The 22,854-nt window shown below is 38.7% G+C and overlaps 1 protein-coding gene and 1 long non-coding RNA gene across 2 annotated transcripts in view; both read right to left on the reverse strand.

Annotated features, from left to right (window-relative positions):
- Positions 1 to 2,558: 2,558 nt before the first annotated feature.
- On the reverse strand, positions 2,559 to 4,989 carry LOC115415124 (uncharacterized). Its single transcript, XR_003934767.1, has 2 exons — positions 4,520 to 4,989; positions 2,559 to 3,415 (listed from the first exon to the last, which is right to left on the reverse strand). It is a non-coding gene; the product is annotated as an uncharacterized LOC115415124 (long non-coding RNA).
- A 1,876-nt stretch (positions 4,990 to 6,865) lies between these two features.
- Positions 6,866 to 22,854, reverse strand: part of LOC115415123 (gap junction alpha-1 protein) — a 17,858-nt gene continuing 1,869 nt past the window's right edge. Inside the window, exons 2-3 of the mRNA XM_030128585.1 lie at positions 8,540 to 10,120; positions 6,866 to 7,305 (exon numbers count right to left, since the gene is read on the reverse strand). Of these exons, the coding sequence (XP_029984445.1) occupies positions 8,938 to 10,104 (1,167 nt within the window). The 5' untranslated portion in view covers positions 10,105 to 10,120 and the 3' untranslated portion in view covers positions 6,866 to 7,305; positions 8,540 to 8,937. The remainder of the gene's footprint in view (positions 7,306 to 8,539; positions 10,121 to 22,854) is intronic.

Genomic DNA, 22,854 nt, shown 5'->3' on the forward strand with positions numbered 1-22,854 from the left:
GTAGTTTAGTTTAGTTGTAGTTCAGTTGTAGTTCAGTTGTAGTTCAGTTGTAGTTTAGTTCAGTTGTAGTTCAGTTGTAGTTCAGTTGTAGTTCAGTTGTAGTTTAGTTGTAGTTCAGTTGTAGTTTAGTTGTAGTTCAGTTGTAGTTCAGTGGTCTCTTTTCTCTTCTTCTCTGTGCTCCTATTCAAATCAATCCCAGACAGGACTCTGCTGCTTTAGTCTCCATGTTTCCAGGTAGAGTGGGGACAGAAGACGACTGGAAACACAAGTGAACACAAGTGACGGAGCAAAAAGTGTCGTATGGAGACAGCACAGAAACTGAGAGAGACAAAGAAATCCATTGAACATCAATCTGACATTGACAAAGACCAAAACCAAGGGAATTTGATCCAGAATTTATATCTGTTTTAGTTAGTTTAGTAAACACACAATACAGTTTCAGTTAGTTAGGGTTTTTTCATTCAGTTACAGTTTTTATTTATTTCAGTTAACGAAAATGTTTTTTCAGTTCTAGTTTTAGTCATTCTGTTAGTTTTCGTTAACGGTAATAACCTTGGTCTGCACTCTCCGAGTGCTGTTCTTATTTAGAACTGTTTTTAAGTGAAATAAAATTTTTTACCAAAGTTTCATTTTTTGGAGCACATAGTATAGTCTTATGTTTGACCACCGGGGGGGCGCTGATGACCCCCCCTTAAAAGTGACTTAAAACACACTTAAATACCTGACAAGTGACTTGTTGATGTCTTGGGGATAATTACCTTTATTGTGATCACTTTGCTTTGTGTGTGTGTGTGTGTTTGTTAGCAAGATAGCTGAAAAAGTTATGGATGGATTTTCATGAAATTTTCAGAAAATGTTGATACTGGCACAAGGAACAAATGATTAAATTTCAGTAATGACCAGGGGGGGGCATCTTTCTTGGCGGAGGTCTGTGCTCCTCGAGTGCTTTTCTTGTTTTTCAGCTTAGAATCTCTATTTTTTGAAACTGTTTTCCAATTGACTCAGTAGAAAAAAAGTTACAACCCATAGAACAAAAGTAACTTTCAAATTACCGTTTGTTGGTTTCCGTCCTACTTATAATACTATGGGGGGGGGGGGGGGTATCCTATATCAACACTGACAAAGATGAACACGAAGGAATTTTTTTTTTCTTTTTTTCTTTATTCTTTATCCATAAAGAAAAAAAACACACGAAGGAATTTCAATTTTAGTTTTCGTCATTTTGTTCATTTTTGTTAACGATAATAACCTAGAAAACTAATTTATCAATGAAAAGTTCCTGTAGAAATTCCATCATCCTTTCTCACTCCTCCTGTTTAACTTTCAGCCACACTGGTTTTCAGCTCCAGTTTTGTTCTTCGCACACATGTGGTTTGATTTAGTTCAGTGGAAAGATTAAATAGGAAAGTTGGAGGAGAGAAAAACAGCAGTGTCCATTTGGATTATTCAGATTTCACTGGTTTTCTCCTGAAAGCTTTTCTCAAAGAGCAGGTTTGAGTTTATTTGGAATTATTCAGGAGTCCAAATTGTCCTTGAGCTAAATCTGAAGTTTGATTTGTGGTTAAAACTACAGAATATGTCGAAATTAAGGCTAAACTGAAGCAAATTTTCATTCATTCATTTTCTGAACCCGCTTTATCCTCACTAGGGTCACGGGGGTCGCCCGTGAAGCAAATTTTGCATTTCTTAAAAGTTCTTTACACTGTAAAAAAAAAATCAAAAACAAAAAATGGTATTATTCCACCAGCAGGGGTGCCGAAAAAATACTGTTAAATAACGGAAAATAACCATCTCATAAAAACACAGTAATTTTCCATAATTTGCCCTAACTTTACATGAGATTTTGCTTTTTTTTTTTTTTTACTTTTTAATGTTTAATAAAGAATATTTACATGTATTAAAACAATCAAATTACCTATAAAGATATAAATAATTTTGTAATGATTGTTATTATTATTATTATTATTATTATTATTATTATTATATTCATACAAAAATAATAACTATGATATAATGATCATAAGGAATAGAAATTGGGGGTAGGAGTACAGAAGTTTTTACTTCTTCCTACTCCTTTTTGAGCATGTATAATTTCATTTGTTTCATTTATCTTGTTTATTTGCATGTTTGAAATAAATATATTAAAAAAAATAAAATATTACTATTATTATTTGTTTATTCATTTTTTGTTGTTTGTTTGTTTATCAATCATTTCTGTACCAGTACTTATATTTTGTTGGTTGATTTTTGTTTTGATTTCACTGTCTACATGTTCCAAATAAAAATTTCATTCATTCATTCATTCATTCATTCATTCATTCATTCATTCATACCTACTTTCTCCTCATGAAATGAACCCCAGTCTTTAAAATCTTGTATTTTTCTTTTCTTTTTGGTTTTTCCCTGTAAGTGGCTTTGGAAAAAAGCGTCTGCCAAATGCATAAATGTAAATGTAAATGTAAAATGATGCCTTCAGTCAGTTCCGGTGTTATTCGCTGATGACTCAAAAGTTAAAACTGATAAAAGCAACACGAATGACACCAACGACTCAGACGAAATTACGAAAGAAAAACATTTATTGGTTAAAAAAAAGCTTTTCTCAAATACAGTTAAGGAGTTTTTTGTATTGCAATCATGCACTTACACTGTACAACAGTGGATCCCCATGGAGACGAAGAAGAGGAAAAGGACTACTGCTCCTGTTGTGAATGTGGAAGACATTATTATTTCACAAAAGCCCTTCAGTGGAACCGCTGCGAAACATCCGATGCACTGCAGTGATATCTGAGTTATAAAATAAATTAGTAACATGTATATCAGAGAACTCTTGGCACCTGTGTGCATCGTATTGCATCTTTAGGACCAAGATCTCAGTGCAAATGCCATTGTAGCTGTAAGATCCATGACACATGTAAGTACCAACCAAAAAAAAAAGAATAACATATTTAAAATTCCAATGAAAAGAGAACAAAAAAAAGGCCCAAATTGGGATGCAGCCTAGTGTTTGGCAGTTGTGGAGCTACGTTGGCATATATTTTTAATATAACTGACTAAATATTAGTCCAGATCTATAAGCAGTCTTCTAAAAACTCACATTTTTGTCGTGACAGTTAGCTTGATTTACAGTACTACAAAAAAATCTAGTTCTCAAGCAGCAACGGTTACATCGAGTTGGGAAAAAACAAGTCAAATACCTACAGAACAAAAGAAATCACTCACTCAAATATGGAAAATACATCGAATCATTCTACTTCTTTTCTTTTCCTACAGCCCCGCCCCCCCAAAAAAAGGTGAAAAAAAAAAACAGAAGACACTTTTCAAATTCATGTCAGTACTAAAAACATCTGCCAGTTTTAAAGGAACCCACAGAAAACAGATTTAGACGGTGTGTGTCAACGCAGCCTGCGCTCAAATGCTGCGTTCCAGGTTTTTGAACCCGAAAGTGTTCGACCACTGGGGGGGCGCTGATGACCCCCCCCCCCCCCCAGAAGTTGATTAAAACACACTTAAATACCTCACTAATGACTTGTTGATGTGTTGGGGAGGATTTAGAACAGTTTTGAAGTGAAATAAAAATTTTAACTGAAGTTTCATTTTTTGGAGCACATACTGTAGTCTTCTGTTCGACCACTGGGGGGGCGCTGATGACCCCCTCAAAAGCTGATTAAAACAAACTTAAATACCTCACTAATGACTTGTTGGTATCTTGGGGATGATTTAGAACAGTTTTGAAGTGAAATAAAAATTTTAACTGAAGTTTCATTTTTTGGAGCACATACTGTAGTCTTCTGTTCGACCACTGGGGGGGCGCTGATGACCCCCTCAAAAGCTGATTAAAACAAACTTAAATACCTCACTAATGACTTGTTGGTATCTTGGGGATGATTTAGAACTGTTTTAAGTGAAAACATTTTTTTTTTACCAAAATTAAATTTTTTGGAGCACATACTTCAAACCACGACTCACGACTTTGTAACGTTCCAGGTAAGTCACCCCAAACTGCTTGAGCGCAAGGAACTGCAGTAGCTAGATGTAAACAAACCAGCATGTCGGACCGTACGTTATGTTCATTTATAGTCATTTCCATCTCCAAAGGTGTTTGTTCTTTACTTATTTGAGGGAAACAGAGGAGGAAAAACGGTGCAGAAGGCAGAAGAAGCTGTTCTACCTTTGATGTTATTTGTTTATTTGGATTCAGATTTGGTTTGAATTTATTCTGTCACTCACTGGACTGAAAAGTAGCTAACACTAGAACAGCTGCTGATTAGGCAGAACATTTACAGAGAAATAATATCAGAGCAATACGTTGTTTTAATAAACAATCTGCATAAACACCACATCCATGGGGGGTGCCATTGGTACGTGATGTCAGAACTCAGACCTGGGAGAACATGGATCTAGTCCGAGTTCACAGGTGGAAGTCCCAGGTTTGACTGAACATTCCAGTGCATTTACACCAGTAGAAAGTCGGAAAAAAAGGAGTTATGGGTTGCCTGGAACGCAGCATGAGCCCCGCTACTTTATACACATCCAAGAAAAGACAAAAACCACAAAATGAAAACATACATTTGACACTACATGAATTCAAAGTTTATCAGGAAACCACAGTCCGCTGACTGACTGAAAAAAAAGGCATAATTGGAACTGGAAACCATCAATAAATACGTAGTTTGTTGGGATGATGATCTACGATGAAGTGATGCGGGATAGTAGTCACATTCTCTTAGTGGTAGGTGTCCTTCAGATGACAAGTAATAAATATTCACTTCACATGATAGTCTGTACCCCCCAAAAAACTGGACTGGAGTGGAAATGACAGGACACGTCACAGAGTCGCTCTTATTCTGTTTCTTAGATCAGCTCTGAATGCACAGGTCGGAATTTTTTTTTGGTGAAATCTGATTTTTTTTTGTGTTGGTTCATATTCTACATTAAATACGACTTCTGTCAGTTTTGAGTCTGAACTGAATGTGACCCTGAAGTGACCCACATGCACTAAAGAGGTCCTGAAGTGACCCACATGCACTAAAGAGGTCCTGAAGTGACCCACATGCACTAAAGAGGTCCTGATGGAATACCAGACCACGCAGACACACACTGTGTTTACAGAAGGAAATGTGGTTTTCCTCTGCTGCGACCGACAACTGTGACGTTTGTTGCATTTTAATGACGTAAAGGTCAGATAAATGTGACCTGGACGTTCAGACTGAAGTCACACTGGAAAATATCAGATCTGGATCAGATTTAGGACCACATATGAAAGTGGTCTAGGTCAGATTTAGGACCACATATGAAAGTGGTCTAGGTCAGATTTAGGACCACATATGAAAGTGGTCTGGGTCAGATTTAGGACCACATATGAAAGTGGTCTGGGTCAGATTTAGGACCACATATGAAAGTGGTCTGGGTCAGATTAGTGTCTAACAGATCAGATACAGGTCACATATGGACTCATAAATCAGATTCGAGTAACATTTCTGCCTGTCTCTGTTGTGTTTTACTGTAATTACAAACTAGGAAAAGATATTGATGAACATGAAAATGGATCTCCTGTTATCATTTATCAATGTTCTGATTATTCATGAATGTAAATGATAAGAGCAACTCAGTGCCAGAGTGTCCGACTTCACCAACGTACTGTTAGCCTCATAGCATAATTGCCTATGTCATATTTTTGGCCAAACTGTGATAAATACTTAGCTTTACTTTCCTGACTCTGCTGATTCATTTTAAATAGATATCGCAATTTGGCCAAAAATATGACTTAGGAAATTATACTGTGAGGCTAACGGTATGTGTCAACAACCTCATCTTCTCTCAGTAGTCGCTTTTCCATTGGACATCTGTGCAAAACTTTACCGATATTTAGTAAACGTAAACAAAAAAACAGAAGTGCATAATGTTGGTTTTTCCATTAAAGGGTCAGAACACGGTATTCGAAATCTCTCTGACGGGACATTTTTAGAGACAATGTGACAGATTAGTGTTGCTAAATGACCCACATTTTTACTTTAAATTCATTTTTGCTTTCGTTGGACCATAAGGGATTATCCCAAACAAAGAGCTACTTTATTTTGAAATAAATGTTGGAATGGCAATCAATTAAAGTTCGATTTCTGACGGGACATTACTGTGTTTTGACCCTAAATCACAAATGCAATGATTTGTTTATTTATTATCGTGAGACATCCCAAGAATTCATTCTATAAACAATTTGTTGTTTTGAATCGAATGCTCGTTACCCCTTTGTCGTACGAAATTAAAAAATGATTGGGTTTGTTTTAAAATTCTTCTTCTTCACTTGTCGTAACATCCATCAGTATGCTAAAAAAGGTCTTTCCATTGCATTTTTGCGCCATATACCAATTTTGCTATGCCAAAAAAAAAAAAAAAAACAGTTTTAGCGAAAATTTTTTCCATCAAGTGAATTTTGCTCAATTTGAGGGTCAATGGAAAAGTGACTAGTGACATAAACTTCTGCTTCGTTACAATCTGGGATTTTTTTTATTTGATACAATCAGCCATCAGTTGTGTCGGCTCGACTAAACCTGTGGTTTATTTTACCCAACAGTGAAGAAAATGGAAAATGTCATCAAACGTCTGCATCAGAAAACACTTCGAGTCAAAGAGGACACTTTGGAATGTAGGAATATGGCACCAGCTAAAAAAAAAACACAGCTAAGGGAGGTTTGTGTCTGAATCAGGGCTGGGTGATAAAATTATTGATAGAATTTCATTTTATATTACGATCTAATTTTTTCTGTGTAATTGTGATTATTTGCGTCAGAGGTCAGTAGCTATTTTGTCAGGACTCCGACTATAAAGAAAAGTTTAAAAACAAATAACGCACTTTTCTTGTTGAATAAATGTATCCGATAACACCCACATTAAAGACTGTACAGGAACTAAATGAACAAAATAAGAATTAAACCACAAAATCAACTATTTGAGGTGTGTCTTCAAACCAAATAATACTTCGTTTTTCCAACTCAATCCTTGAAAGAATCCACATTTATTGTCGTATTTACTGATATTGTATCTGAACATTTGAACTCCACTTTGCCGTATCACCCAGCCCTACCCTGGACGTTTGGACGTTTAAGGAAGTGTTCACAGATCAGCAGTAAAATAAGGCAGATTCAGACTCAGTTCATCTGGTCTCTAAGGCCATTGGGTTCAAAAGGCACAACTCTGATGACTGACTCTGAGCATGGTCAGTGAATGCTGCACCGTCAAACCCGTCAGTCATCCACGACGTCTGAACATTAACCGATGAAACCAACTGGGGTCGGACCAGCTCTTAAACTTTAAAGGTGCAGGAGAATTTCGTGACCAATTTTTCATCAAATCAGTCCAACCTCAGTCGTATCCTCAGGATCATGAATGCGTAAGTCTTTGTGTCATTACTCACCTGAATCTCTTGCATCACAGTGAACGGCAGTGGAACCATATGATATTATACGGCTGCAACAAATACGACGCAGAAACGGCTGAAACGCGGAAACAGCTGTAGGAATACGCATAGAGGGAAGGGAGCTCCTGCTGCTGCCAGGCGGCTGCACGATCCTCCGTTTCCCACAATGCACGTCACAACAAAATTCTGAAGATGCCCGAGTTACCTCCCAGCTAGGGATGGGAATCAGTTCCCAGTAACTCGATTCCTTGGAATCATGTGCCTACTTCACGATTCTGCTTATCGATTCCACCTTCGTTGCGCGTGTGCGATGACGTCACGTGTACGCTGCATTGTTTTGGTCAGAATGTAGTCAACATGGCGTTGAGGCAGAAACGGTCTAAAAAGACGACACCAGGACCACTTGGAACACTTGCAAAGCTTCCATTTGTTCAAAAGGGTGGAATCCCTCGAATCTCCTCAAACATTTGTCCACAGCATGTGAATCATTTACAGGAATGTCATGTATTTGATTCGCTACTTAGCAACGCTTGTGAATGTAGCAGCAGACTGAACGCTGGGCCCAGTTCTGGTTCCGGTGCGGGCAACAAACGTCGTACCCAAATACAAGTTTCCAAAGGTAGGGGAAAGGAAATGAGGTGCACGACAACGGGAGAGGAGCCGAGTCGACCCAGTTCCACGTAGTGGAAATGCAGTAATAGAGGAATTAGTGAAGGGTCTTAAGTTTCACTTTCACTGCCCCCCCCTGAACCGTGCCCAGCATCATCTGTTCTTCGTATATGTTCTATTTTCTGTGCAGATGGAAATATAAAGACAGTTAATGCAAACACACCCGTTTGTACTCTTTTGCTTCTGTCACCCAATGAGAATCAATTCGAGAATTGATAAGGAATCAGATCAATAAGCAAAATCGATAATGGAATCAGAATCGTTAAATTCTTAACGATTCCCATCCCTACGCCCGGCTCAGTTTGTAAACACATGGTTTGTTTCTGGTGGATGACACTTTGAAATTGTTCACCGTAATGCAAGAGATTCAGGTGAGTAACGACAGACTTACAGATTCACGATACTGACGATGTGACTTAGGTTTGACAGATCTGAAGTCACGAAAGTCTCCCGCACCTTTAAACCAGGGCTGGGCGATGGTCATTGACACAATATCACTTTTTTTTTTGTAGAAATAATTAGCATTACTATAATAACTATAAATATGGAGTGTATACTCTTCTTTCCACCCAGCCCTACTTCAAACACAGTTAGTTGACTTCAGATGGCTTCTATTAAGACTTTTTTTAGTTTCTTCATGCTGAGTTAGTGCCACTGGAAACATTTACGGTCAAAGTTACCTTCTTTCAGCTTGTACCATCGACAGTGTTACAAAACAGGTTTTTAAAGTGTCTTTAATTGACTAAGAGTCTCTATGTTGAAAACAGTGATTGAGGTTAGCCCCGCCTCCTCCTACGTGAACCTATGTGAGCTCGTGTTCTCTCAATCTCTGGCTCGTCGGCGGCCGCACATCTCTACACGTCCAGATCGTCGGGTCTGGCTCGGCTGCTCATGCGACTGCTGGCTCGGCTGCAGGGCCTGGGGTCCATCAGCGCTAGCGGCTGCAGCTCGTGTCCCGCCGATGACGACAGTTTCTTATGCTCGTGAGTGTCGTCGGGGAAGTCAAAGGCTTGGGCGTGGGAGTTTGAAATAGTGCTCCCTCCACCGTTCTGACCCAGTCGGTTCTGCTCGGTGGAGTAGTTGGCCCAGTTTTGCTCGTTCGCCTGCTTATTGTAGTTACGGCAGGAACCGGTTCCCCGTTCCCCCGTGGCCAGTTTGTAGCCCGGGGGGGACATGGGCGAGAGGGGGGCGGTGGGAGACGAGCAGCCGTTGTAGTAGGCGTACTTGGTGGTGGACAGTTCTTTGGGCGTGGGGTTGAGAGTTCCTCCGCTGGAGTAGAGCGTGGGCTGCTGTTTGCCCTTCACGCGATCTTTGATCCGCTTGAAAAACACGTAGAAAAGCTCGATGACGTTGAGCAGCAGCGACACCAACGACACCACCAGCATGAAGATGATGAAGACCGTCTTCTCCGTGGGACGAGATAAGAAACAGTCGACTCTGTGCGGACACGGGGAGCGCTCGCAGGTGTAGACGGCGGACAGGCTGAAGCCGTACATATACCACTGGATCACCAAGAAGCCCACCTCGAACATGGACTTGAAGAAAATGCTGACGATGTAGGTTCTGAGCAGAGCCCCCTTCATCTTCACCTTCCCGTGCTCCTCGATGCCGTATTTCAGCTTTTTCATCTCGATTTTCTTGAGCGGGATGTCGACGTCGCCTCCGTCATTCTGCACGGCTTTCAGTTCCTCCTCCTTCCTGTTGAACTTCTGCTCCTTCCTGTTCAGGTAGAAGACGTGGGCCAGGTAGAGGAGGGTGGGCGTGGACACAAAGATGATCTGAAGGACCCAGAAGCGAACGTGGGAGATGGGGAAGGATTTGTCGTAGCACACGTTCTCACAACCGGGCTGCTGGGTGTTGCATTTGAAGGCGGACTGCTCGTCTCCCCAGGCCGATTCCACGGCGGTACCCAGGACCAGGATCCTGAAGATGAACAGGACAGACAGCCAGACCTTCCCCCCTGCCGTAGAGTAGGCCTGGACCTTGTCCAACAGACGACCCAAAGCGCTCCAGTCGCCCATCCTCAGGGAGGGTCAGCTGGAGAAAGACAAGGACAAAGAGCAACGTTAAACTGGAAACAACATCAACCGTCCAAGACAGAACCGTCGACTTCAACCTCAGATCAGGACCTGCGTAAATATACGCACACTTTGAACTGGGCTGTTATCTCTACGAAGTATTAGCTTTCCACGTTTATGTTTACGTCAAATACCACGCACTGAGGGTTAGGGTTAAGGTTAGGGTTAAGGCCAGGGTTAAGGTTAGGGTTATGTGAACCGGAGATCTTGGCGTAAATTGATAAGCGATCAAATGGTGTTGAATAACAAGCGAAAGGATGAAATCGTATCATATTGATAATAAATAGTCCAGTAAATGTTGTTCACATTGCTGTTCTAATTTTGTCTTTAGAGTATGTATTTGTATATTTGCTATATATTTATATATATTCAGAGCTGCATATATGTTTGTATATTTAGAGCTTTATATATATATATATATATATATATATACATATTTCTTTTCTTTTTCTGTTGTATTGATCCTTTCTTTGCTGTTGTTTTTTCTTCTACTTGAATGGAGCGACAGTAACAGACCATAATTTCGACCCTTGGATTAATGAAGTATTCTAATTTATTGATTGACTGATTGTCATCTGAAAAAATGAGTCTGAAAAGAACAGAAGTGAGGGTTTGAAAACAGCCCTGGGTATACCTACGACAGCTCTGACACCACATGGAACAAATACCTGGACTCAAAGTTGAACATCTAAAGGAGTCGTTCTAAACATCTGTAGACTTGAACCTCCTGCATCTTATACCACATTTCCACTATGTGGTACCGACTCGACTCGACTCGACTCGACTCGACTCGGCCTTTTTGTGTTTCAATTACGAAAAAGGGCCTGGAATCTGGTACCTGGTACTAGTTTTTTGGTCTCACCTCTGCTGAGGTTCCAGGACTGGGGACCAGATACAAAATGTGACGTGTAAACACTGCAGACCTCTGATTGGTCAGAGTCGTCTGTGTGACCGACGTTTTACAAAAAAACAGATGCAGAAGTTTCCAGTAAATCTGTCAGTAGGTGAATCCACATGATGACAGTCTGTAAAACTACACCATGGTTTGTCCAGGAGGTTCAGACGCAAACATTCAGCAGGAGTTTGACCAGACAACAGGCAACGAGCGAGTTTATCAGCAACTCTGAGCAGACGACACAGAAGCAACGTGCTGCATCACTATGACGACCAGGTACTGGAAAGTCTGTAGTATCCTGGAATGGAAACGGTCTGGAATAGGACCTGGTACCAGAGTGGAGTGGAGCCGGTTCCACGTAGTGGAAACGCAGCATTAATGCTATTAAACAGAAAAGACAACTTTACAAAAACTGTTCCAGTCTCAGTCCACTCGTCTGTGGACGTTCTCATCTGAGAATTAGGAGCAAAATACAAACATACAAAAAACACAATTAACACAACGACAAAGATTCAACACGAAAAACTGACGCAAAGGAACCGAACCCATTCCAAAGGTCCGAGAGCAACAGTACTGACCCACTACAGACCACCAGTATACACTATAGAAACACTATAGAAACAGTACTGACCCGCTACAGACCACCAGTATACACTATAGAAACACTATAGAAACAGTACTGACCCGCTACAGACCACCAGTATACACTATAGAAACACTATAGAAACAGTACTGACCCACTACAGACCACCAGTATACACTATAGAAACACTATAGAAACAGTACTGACCCACTACAGACCACCAGTATACACTATAGAAACACTATAGAAACAGTACTGACCCGCTACAGACCACCAGTATACACTATAGAAACACTATAGAAACAGTACTGACCCACTACAGACCACCAGTATACACTATAGAAACACTATAGAAACAGTACTGACCCGCTACAGACCACCATTATACACTATAGAAACACTATAGAAACAGTACTGACCCGCTACAGACCACCAGTATACACTATAGAAACACTATAGAAACAGTACTGACCCACTACAGACCACCAGTATACACTATAGAAACACTATAGAAACAGTACTGACCCGCTACAGACCACCAGTATACACTATAGAAACACTATAGAAACAGTACTGACCCGCTACAGACCACCAGTATACACTATAGAAACACTATAGAAACAGTACTGACCCACTACAGACCACCAGTATACACTATAGAAACACTATAGAAACAGTACTGACCCGCTACAGACCACCAGTATACACTATAGAAACACTATAGAAACAGTACTGACCCGCTACAGACCACCAGTATACACTATAGAAACACTATAGAAACAGTACTGACCCGCTAAAGACCACCAGTATACACTATAGAAACACTATAGAAACAGTACTGACCCGCTACAGACCACCAGTATACACTATAGAAACAGTACTGACCCGCTACAGACCACCAGTATACACTATAGAAACACTATAGAAACAGTACTGACCCGCTAAAGACCACCAGTATACACTATAGAAACACTATAGAAACAGTACTGACCCGCTACAGACCACCAGTATACACTATAGAAACACTATAGAAACAGTACTGACCCGCTACAGACCACCAGTATACACTATAGAAACAGTACTGACCCACTAAAGACCACCAGTATACACTATAGAAACACTATAGAAACAGTACTGACCCGCTACAGACCACCAGTATACACTATAGAAACACTATAGAAACAGTACTGACCCGCTACAGACCACCAGTATACACTATAGAAACACTATAGAAACAGTACTGACCCGCTACAGACCACCAGTATACACTATAGAAACACTACAGAAACAGTACTGACCCGCTACAGACCACCAGTATACACTATAGAAACACTATAGAAACAGTACTGACCCACTACAGACCACCAGTATACACTATAGAAACACTATAGAAACAGTACTGACCCGCTACAGACCACCAGTATACACTATAGAAACACTACAGAAACAGTACTGACCCGCTACAGACCACCAGTATACACTATAGAAACACTATAGAAACAGTACTGACCCGCTACAGACCACCAGTATACACTATAGAAACACTATAGAAACAGTACTGACCCGCTACAGACCACCAGTATACACTATAGAAACAGTACTGACCCACTAAAGACCACCAGTATACACTATAGAAACACTATAGAAACAGTACTGACCCGCTACAGACCACCAGTATACACTATAGAAACACTATAGAAACAGTACTGACCCGCTACAGACCACCAGTATACACTATAGAAACACTATAGAAACAGTACTGACCCGCTACAGACCACCAGTATACACTATAGAAACACTACAGAAACAGTACTGACCCGCTACAGACCACCAGTATACACTATAGAAACACTATAGAAACAGTACTGACCCGCTACAGACCACCAGTATACACTATAGAAACACTATAGAAACAGTACTGACCCGCTACAGACCACCAGTATACACTATAGAAACACTACAGAAACAGTACTGACCCGCTACAGACCACCAGTATACACTATAGAAACACTATAGAAACAGTACTGACCCGCTACAGACCACCAGTATACACTATAGAAACACTATAGAAACAGTACTGACCCGCTACAGACCACCAGTATACACTATAGAAACACTATAGAAACAGTACTGACCCGCTAAAGACCACCAGTATACACTATAGAAACACTATAGAAACAGTACTGACCCGCTACAGACCACCAGTATACACTATAGAAACACTATAGAAACAATATACAAACACTAAAGAAACACTATAAAAATAACTATACAAACAGTGTAGAAACACTAAAAAAAAAACACTAAGTACATTATAGAAGTACTATAGAAACATTATAGCAACACTATAAGAACATTATAGAAACATCATAGAAACAGTATTTAAAAAAATATACAAACACTATAGAAACACTATAAAAAACAAAATAGAAACATCATACAAATATTATAAAAACACTATACAAACACTATACAAACATTACAGAAACACTATAAACAATATGATACAAACACCATAAGAGACTATAGAAACACTATATAAACACTAGAAACACTATTAAAAAACATTATAGAAACACTATAAAAAACATTATAGAAAATCTATTGTAAAACTATAGAAACATTATAGAAACACTGTAGAACACTACAGAAACAGTGTAGAAACACTATAGAAACACTATAGAAACAGTATAGAAACACTATAAAAAAAGTTATAGAAACACTATAGTAAAACTATAGAAACAGTGTAGAAACACTATAAAAAACACTATAGAAACAGTGTAGAAACACTATAGAAACACTATAGAAACAGTATAGAAACACTATAAAAAATGTTATAGAAACATTATAGTAAAACTATAGAAACAGTGTAGAAACACTATAAAAAACACTATAGAAACAGTGTAGAAACACTATAAAAACGTTATAGAAACATTATAGTAAAACTATAGAAACAGTGTAGAAACACTATAAAAAACACTATAGAAACAGTGTAGAAACCCTATAAAAAACGTTATAGAAACACTATAGTAAAACTATAGAAACAGTGTAGAAACACTATAAAAAACACTATAGAAACAGTATAGAAACACTATAAAAAACGTTATAGAAACACTATAGTAAAACTATAGAAACAGTGTAGAAACACTATAAAAAACACTATAAAAAAAACACTATAGAAACAGTGTAATCCAGCTGGAATCCTCGACACTCCACCAAAAACACCTCTGGTTTCAACGAACAACAACTGGTTTATGGTTTCATTAGTCCCTTTTCCATTAATCCTCAAATTGCATAAATATAACTTGCGCATAAAAATTTGTCTAATGGAAAAACAACGATTTTGCCAAAACTTGTTTTTCGATGAAAAGTTTTTGTGCTTGTAAGAGGTGGTTTTTTTGGGCGTAGCAAAATTGGTAAATCACGCAAAACTTAAATGGAAAGACCTTTGAGTCCAACTAGAGTCAAGTCAATAAAAAACAAAAAAAACAAACAGATGTTGATGGATGTTCGAACAAGAGAAGAAGAAGAGTTTAAACCAGGGGACTCAAACATGCGCCCCCCAAAGGTTCCAGTCCGACCCCTGGCATGAATTTGCAAAGTGTATAAACTCCACAGTCCAGGCTGTGGAACTCATTTTAGTGTGGGTTCCACATCCAGACCAATCTGATCTACAGTCCAATAAGAACAACAGAAGAACCCACACAGAAGAAGGACTGCAGATTTTCTTCTGTTTAATGTGACAAAAATAACTTCAAAAGTTTGTCTTTGTTTTAGTGCAATAAAAAACTTTAAATTATGAAACTATTTATATTGTCCTCCTCAGACCCAGCTGTGGGTTTTCTGTCCACATTTGTGAACAAGAGTTTCACAACTTTATACAAAAAAAGAAAACTGTCCACCACAAAGGACATTCCATAAAAATATTAAAAACTGCATCTGAAAAAACTGTTGCATCATGATGTTTCCAGTATAGGCAGTGATTTAATAAAAAACAAAAAAAGCTGGTACTTTGCTGACATTTCCTGGATCTGAGGTTAAAAAATGTGAATAACCTGAAAAAACTGACATTTTGTAAGAAAAACAAGTACAATTTGAACAATATTTTTGCCTCAACTTATCATTTGCACATGTGCATTAGACACAATGTTACACAAACATGTGGAAACAGACAGAAAATTGGTACAGTTTTGGAATATTTCTCCAATATTACATCACATCTTATTTTTAACCCAACGTACAGACCACAGTGGATCTACAAATGCATAAAACATTTAATAACAGACAGAATTTCAACACTTTGCACATTCAGCCCAGGGGCCAGAGTGGAACCTTTGGAACCTTTGGAACCTTTGGTGGGCTGGTTTTGGGCTGCATGTTTGACCCCCCTGCTTTAACGTCTCCTTAGTAGAACTGTAGTTTTCAGTTTGGAATCTACTGATGTGTTTGTTCAAATCCAGAGGAGGGTAACGGTAGGGATGGAAAGATCAGTATCAGCTGCTGATCTGGCATTTTTTTAGAAGATCGGATCGGATTTAGTCACGAGATAAGGCCGATCAAACAGACCACACCAGGTCCAAACAGACCACACCAGGTCCAAACAGACCACACCAGGTCCAAACAGACCACACCAGGTCCAGGTGAACTCTGTCAAAGCTTCCATTTCTTCTAAAGGTGGAATTCCTCCAATCTGTTCAAACATTTGTCCACATGTGATTCATTTACAGGAATGTCACGTATTTGATTTGATACTTGTTTGATACTACAGATACCCCAGGCCGTCATCCAGGCCCAGTAAAGCGTCTGTAGTTTCACTTTCACTGCACCCCCCCCCCCCCAAACCAGGCCCGGCATCATCTGTTCTTCTTGTTTTGTTCATACTGTATATGTTGTATTTTCTGTTTCAGACAGTTAATGCAAACACACCTGTTTGTACTCTTTTATTCCTTCAGCCAATGAGAATCGATAATGGAATTGATTAGGAATTGGCTCAGTAAGCAAAATCAATAATGGAATCATTAAATTCTTATCGATTCCCATCCTTATGCAGAACTGATATTTTCTTACAGCCCTATGCACAAGTGGGTTTTTTCAACCCACGAGACTTTTTTGGAATTATTTGACCCAACCCGACCCGACCCATGAGTAACCGTCTGATCCGCACATCACTGATGTCCACAGACGTTCTACAGCAGTGCTAAACACATGGTCCATGGGCCAAAACCGGCCTGCCAAAGGTTCTAATTTGTCCCACAGTCTGAAAATGGAAAGTGCAAATTGATACTGAAGTTCTTCAGAGTCAAAGGTGTCGTAGTTGTTTTAGTTCAGGTTCTACATTCAGACCAACTGGGATCTACTGGAAAATAATAGAATAAGAACCTAGAAATGATGACTCCAAATTTAAATCCAAATTTCACAGTAAAAAGTATCGGTATCAGATCAGTACCAGCAAAACTAATCCTAAAAAAAATTGGATCAGAAGTTTAAAAAAAATCCAGATGTGGACATCAGTCATAAATGGATTCCAAGCTGAAACCTTCTGCGACACTGTTGATTAGATTTGGGTCCAAATTCTATAAGTAAATTAAAGTGGGATAAGTAGAAACCTTCAGTGTCCACATGGTCTGGAAGCAGCTGCATGTGCACACACTTAGACCATCAACCCCCCCGACACACACACACACACACACACACACACACACACACACACACACACACACACACACACACACACTGCTGTATGTTCATATTCAGTCGTCTGTAAGTGAAGCGGTAAACGGTTCAAATCCCGCCACTTTCCAAATGAGTGCGTTCGTCTGCTTTAAAACCACCGAGAAAAAGTAGAACAATAGAAGTAGAAGACAATGAACGCTGAACTGAAGCAGGACGTCAAACTGCATTTACTTCAGCTTCAACATTCACAACAGGAGGATCTGAAACAGACCGGACCCAGAAGAACAGGAGGATCTGAAACAGACCGGACCCAGAAGAACAGGAGGATCTGAAACGGACCGGACCAGACCCAGAAGAACAGGAGGATCTGAAACAGACCGAACCCAGAAGAACAGGAGGATCTGAAACAGACCGGACCCAGAAGAACAGGAGGATCTGAAACAGACCGGACCAGACCCAGAAGAACAGGAGGATCTGAAACAGACCAGAACCAGAAGAACAGGAGGATCTGAAACAGACCGGACCCAGAAGAACAGGAGGATCTGAAACAGACCAGAACCAGAAGAACAGGAGGATCTGAAACAGACCGGACCAGACCCAGAAGAACAGGAGGATCTGAAACAGACCAGAACCAGAAGAACAGGAGGATCTGAAACAGACCGGACCCAGAAGAACAGGAGGATCTGAAACAGACCAGACCCAGAAGAACAGGAGGATCTGAAACGGACCGGACCAGACCCAGAAGAACAGGAGGATCTGAAACAGACCGGACCCAGAAGCACAGAAAAAGCACCAGTAAAGACACAAACCATCTATTATCTGTGATTCAGACTGAAACAAGGACGACATCATAAAAATAGTAACAATCGACAAACTAAGACCCAGTTGTGGGTTTTCTGTCCAAGACCAGAGTGTCACAGCTTTATAAAAAAAAACAAAAACCTGTCCACCACAAAGGACATGACATAAAAATAAAAATTAAAAAAATTCATTTGAAAAAACTGTTGCTTCTTGATGTTTCCAGTATCTGCAATTATTGAAATAAAAACAGTCCAAATCTGTCCTTTCTGGGTCTGAGGAGTTTAAATACATGAACAGCCTGAAACGACAGTAAAACCAGGGTCATTTTATTCATATTCAGCCTCAGTTTATCATTGACACATGCTGATTCTAACGTACAGATCCAGTGGATCTGAAATACACAGAACATTTAAGAACAGACTGAATATTAGAACAGTTCGACTGATTGAACTGAAGAAAAGTCATGTTCATGTTTGTTCAGGTTCTTCACATGTTATCAAAGGACAGTTTATAAATGTAAGTACTTTCATGTAATTTTATGTTTTTAAACTAAAAATATGTTGGAGATTCTGATGGTATTGAACTGGTCCAACACACGTCAGATTAAACTGGTCTGAATGTGGAACCTGAACGAAAAGGATCTGAAAACACCTTTAACTGAAATGTGTTCAGTGGCATTTCTGCATTTTATTAAACTAGAGGCATTGTACCCGTGGTGCCATTGTACGATAGCACCGTCCCATGGTGCAACAGCGGCATTGCACCTGTACACCCTCCTGTGCTGCAACATCAGGACACGTGTTGGACAAAGACGCACCGGACACAGAACGTCCATTAAAGTAGGATTCATCCCACCGGACGGACTGGACTCTGTGTCTGTATGTAGGACGCCCCCCCCATGACTGTATGTAGGATGCCCCCCCATGACTGTATGTAGGACGCCCCCCTGTGTCCACATGTAGGACGCCCCCCCGTGTCCACATGTAGGACGCCCCCCCGTGTCCACATGTAGGACACCCCCCCGTGTCCACATGTTGGACGCCCCCGTGTCCACATGTAGGACGCCCCCCCGTGTCCACATGTTGGATGCCCCCCCGTGTCCACATGTTGGACGCCCCCCGTGTCCACATGTTGGACGCCCCCCCGTGTCCACATGTAGGACGCCCCCCCCGTGTCCACATGTAGGACGCCCCCCCGTGTCCACATGTTGGATGCCCCCCCGTGTCCACATGTAGGACGCCCCCCCGTGTCCACATGTTGGACGCCCCCCCGTGTCCACATGTTGGACGCCCCCCTGTGTCCTCAGTGGAACAGAATGAAAACCGTCCAGACCATCGGTGCATATTTGTCTTCAGGTTCCCAGGAGACGACAAACAAGTGAACAGAGTTTAAAAGAAGTAAAGGCTGAGACCAGAGAGAAAAGAGGACAGAAGCACATCCAACAGAGAACCAGAGAAAACCCAGAGAAGAACTAGAGAAACACTGTAGAAAAACTGTAGAAACATTATCGAAAAACTATAGAAACACTGTTAAACTAGAAAAGCAGTCGGAGAGCGCAGACCTCCACCATGGCAGATCAGATCACCAAAATGTAACCATTTGTTCCTTGTGCCAGTATCAACAGTTACTGACAATTTCATCCACGTCCGTCCAGAACTCTTTGAGTTATCTTACACACACACAAACAAACAAACAAACAAACAAACAAACAAACAAACAAACAAACAAACACTGGCAAAAACAGAACCTCCTTGGCGGAGATAAAAAACACATTATAGAAACACTGAAGAAAAGTTATAAAAATGTTATAGAAACACTACGGAGACACTGTAGAAACACTGAGGAAAAGTTATAGAAACACGATACAAACACTAGAAAAACACTAGAAACAAAACCACTATAGAAACACAATAAAAAAATCTCTGTAGAAACACTATAGAAATATTAAAACACTATACAACTACTAGAATCATTATAAAAACACTATAAAAAAAAACCCACTATACAAACATTAGAAACACTATTAGAAACACTGTAAAAACACTATACAAACACTAGAAACACTATAAAAAACACTATACAAACATTAGAAACACTATTAGAAACACTGTAAAAACACTATACAAACACTAGAAACACCAGAAACATTATTGAAACACTTAAAAAAACACTATACAAACACTATAGAAACACTATTAAAAAACATTTAAACATTATAGAAACATCATAGAAACACTAGAAAAACTATTAAAACATTATAGAAACACTATAAAAACATTATAGAAACTATACAAACACTAGAAACACTAGAAAAAAACATTATAGAAACACTTTTAAAAAGCATTAAAACATAGAAAAACTAGAGAAATATGATAGAAACACTATAAAAACACTGTAGAACCATTCTAAAAACACTATAAAAACACTGTAGAACCATTCTAAAAACACTATAAAAACACTGTAGAACCATTCTAAAAACACTATAGAACCATTCTAAAAACACTGTAGAACCATTCTAAAAACACTATAAAAACACTGTAGAACCATTCTAAAAACACTATAGAACCATTCTAAAAACACTGTAGAACCATTCTAAAAACACTATAAAAACACTGTAGAACCATTCTAAAAAACACTGTAGAACCATTCTAAAAACACTGTAGAACCATTCTAAAAACACTATAGAACCATTCTAAAAACACTATAAAAACACTGTAGAACCATTCTAAAAACACTATAGAACCATTCTAAAAACACTATAAAAACACTGTAGAACCATTCTAAAAACACTATAGAACCATTCTAAAAACACTATAAAAACACTGTAGAACCATTCTAAAAACACTATAAAAACACTGTAGAACCATTCTAAAAACACTATAGAACCATTCTAAAAACACTATAAAAACACTGTAGAACCATTCTAAAAACACTATAGAACCATTCTAAAAACACTATAAAAACACTGTAGAACCATTCTAAAAAAACTATAGAACCATTCTAAAAACACTATAAAAACACTGTAGAACCATTCTAAAAACACTATAAAAAACACTGTAGAACCATTCTAAAAACACTATAGAACCATTCTAAAAACACTATAAAAACACTGTAGAACCATTCTAAAAACACTATAAAAACACTGTAGAACCATTCTAAAAACACTATAAAAAACACTGTAGAACCATTCTAAAAACACTATAGAACCATTCTAAAAACACTGTAGAACCATTCTAAAAACACTATAAAAAAAACACTGTAGAACCATTCTAAAAACACTATAGAACCATTCTAAAAACACTGTGGAACCATTCTAAAAACACTATAAAAACTACTGTAGAACCATTCTAAAAACATTATAGAACCATTCTAAAAACCCTATAGAACCATTCTAAAAACATTACAGAACCATTCTAAAGCCACTGTAGAACCATTCTAAAAACATTATAGAACCATTCTAAAACCACAGTAGAACCATTCTAAAAACATTATAGAATCATTCTAAAGCCACTGTAGAACCATTCTAAAAACATTATAGAACCATTCTAAAGCCACTGTAGAACCATTCTAAAAACATTATAGAACCATTCTAAAGCCACTGTAGAACCATTCTAAAAACACTATAGAACCATTCTAAAAACACTATAAAAACACTGTAGAACCATTCTAAAAACACTATAAAAACACTGTAGAACCATTCTAAAAACACTATAGAACCATTCTAAAAACACTATAAAAACACTGTAGAACGATTCTAAAAACACTATAAAAACACTGTAGAACCATTCTAAAAACACTATAGAACCATTCTAAAAACACTATAGAACCATTCTAAAAACACTATAAAAACACTGTAGAACCATTCTAAAAACACTATAGAACCATTCTAAAAACACTATAAAAACACTGTAGAACCATTCTAAAAACACTATAAAAACACTGTAGAACCATTCTAAAAACACTATAAAAAACACTGTAGAACCATTCTAAAAACACTATAGAACCATTCTAAAAACACTGTAGAACCATTCTAAAAACACTATAAAAAAACACTGTAGAACCATTCTAAAAACACTATAGAACCATTCTAAAAACACTGTAGAACCATTCTAAAAACACTATAAAAACTACTGTAGAACCATTCTAAAAACATTATAGAACCATTCTAAAAACACTATAGAACCATTCTAAAAACATTACAGAACCATTCTAAAGCCACTGTAGAACCATTCTAAAAACATTATAGAACCATTCTAAAACCACAGTAGAACCATTCTAAAAACATTATAGAACCATTCTAAAGCCACTGTAGAACCATTCTAAAAACATTATAGAACCATTCTAAAGCCACTGTAGAACCATTCTAAAAACATTATAGAACCATTCTAAAGCCACTGTAGAACCATTCTAAAAACATTATAGAAACCATTCTAAAGCCACTGTAGAACCATTCTAAAAACATTATAGAACCATTCTAAAGCCACTGTAGAACCATTCTAAAAACATTATAGAACCATTCTAAAGCCACTGTAGAACCCTGTTCTAGAACCCCTGTCTACCCCCATGGGTCCAGGTCTGTCAGACTCGTGTTAGTTCAGGTTCTCAGTCTGATCTGAAAACGACCGAACCAGGAAAAGAAGAACTATAAAATAGAAATAACGTCAAATCCAAACTTTTCTACCAGTTTTAGTCTAAAAAAAAAAAAAAAAGTAAAATGACCTGTTGAAAACGTTTACATCTA

This window comes from Sphaeramia orbicularis, chromosome 24 (assembly GCF_902148855.1).
Source record: "Sphaeramia orbicularis chromosome 24, fSphaOr1.1, whole genome shotgun sequence".
In the NCBI taxonomy this organism is placed as follows: domain Eukaryota; kingdom Metazoa; phylum Chordata; class Actinopteri; order Kurtiformes; family Apogonidae; genus Sphaeramia; species Sphaeramia orbicularis.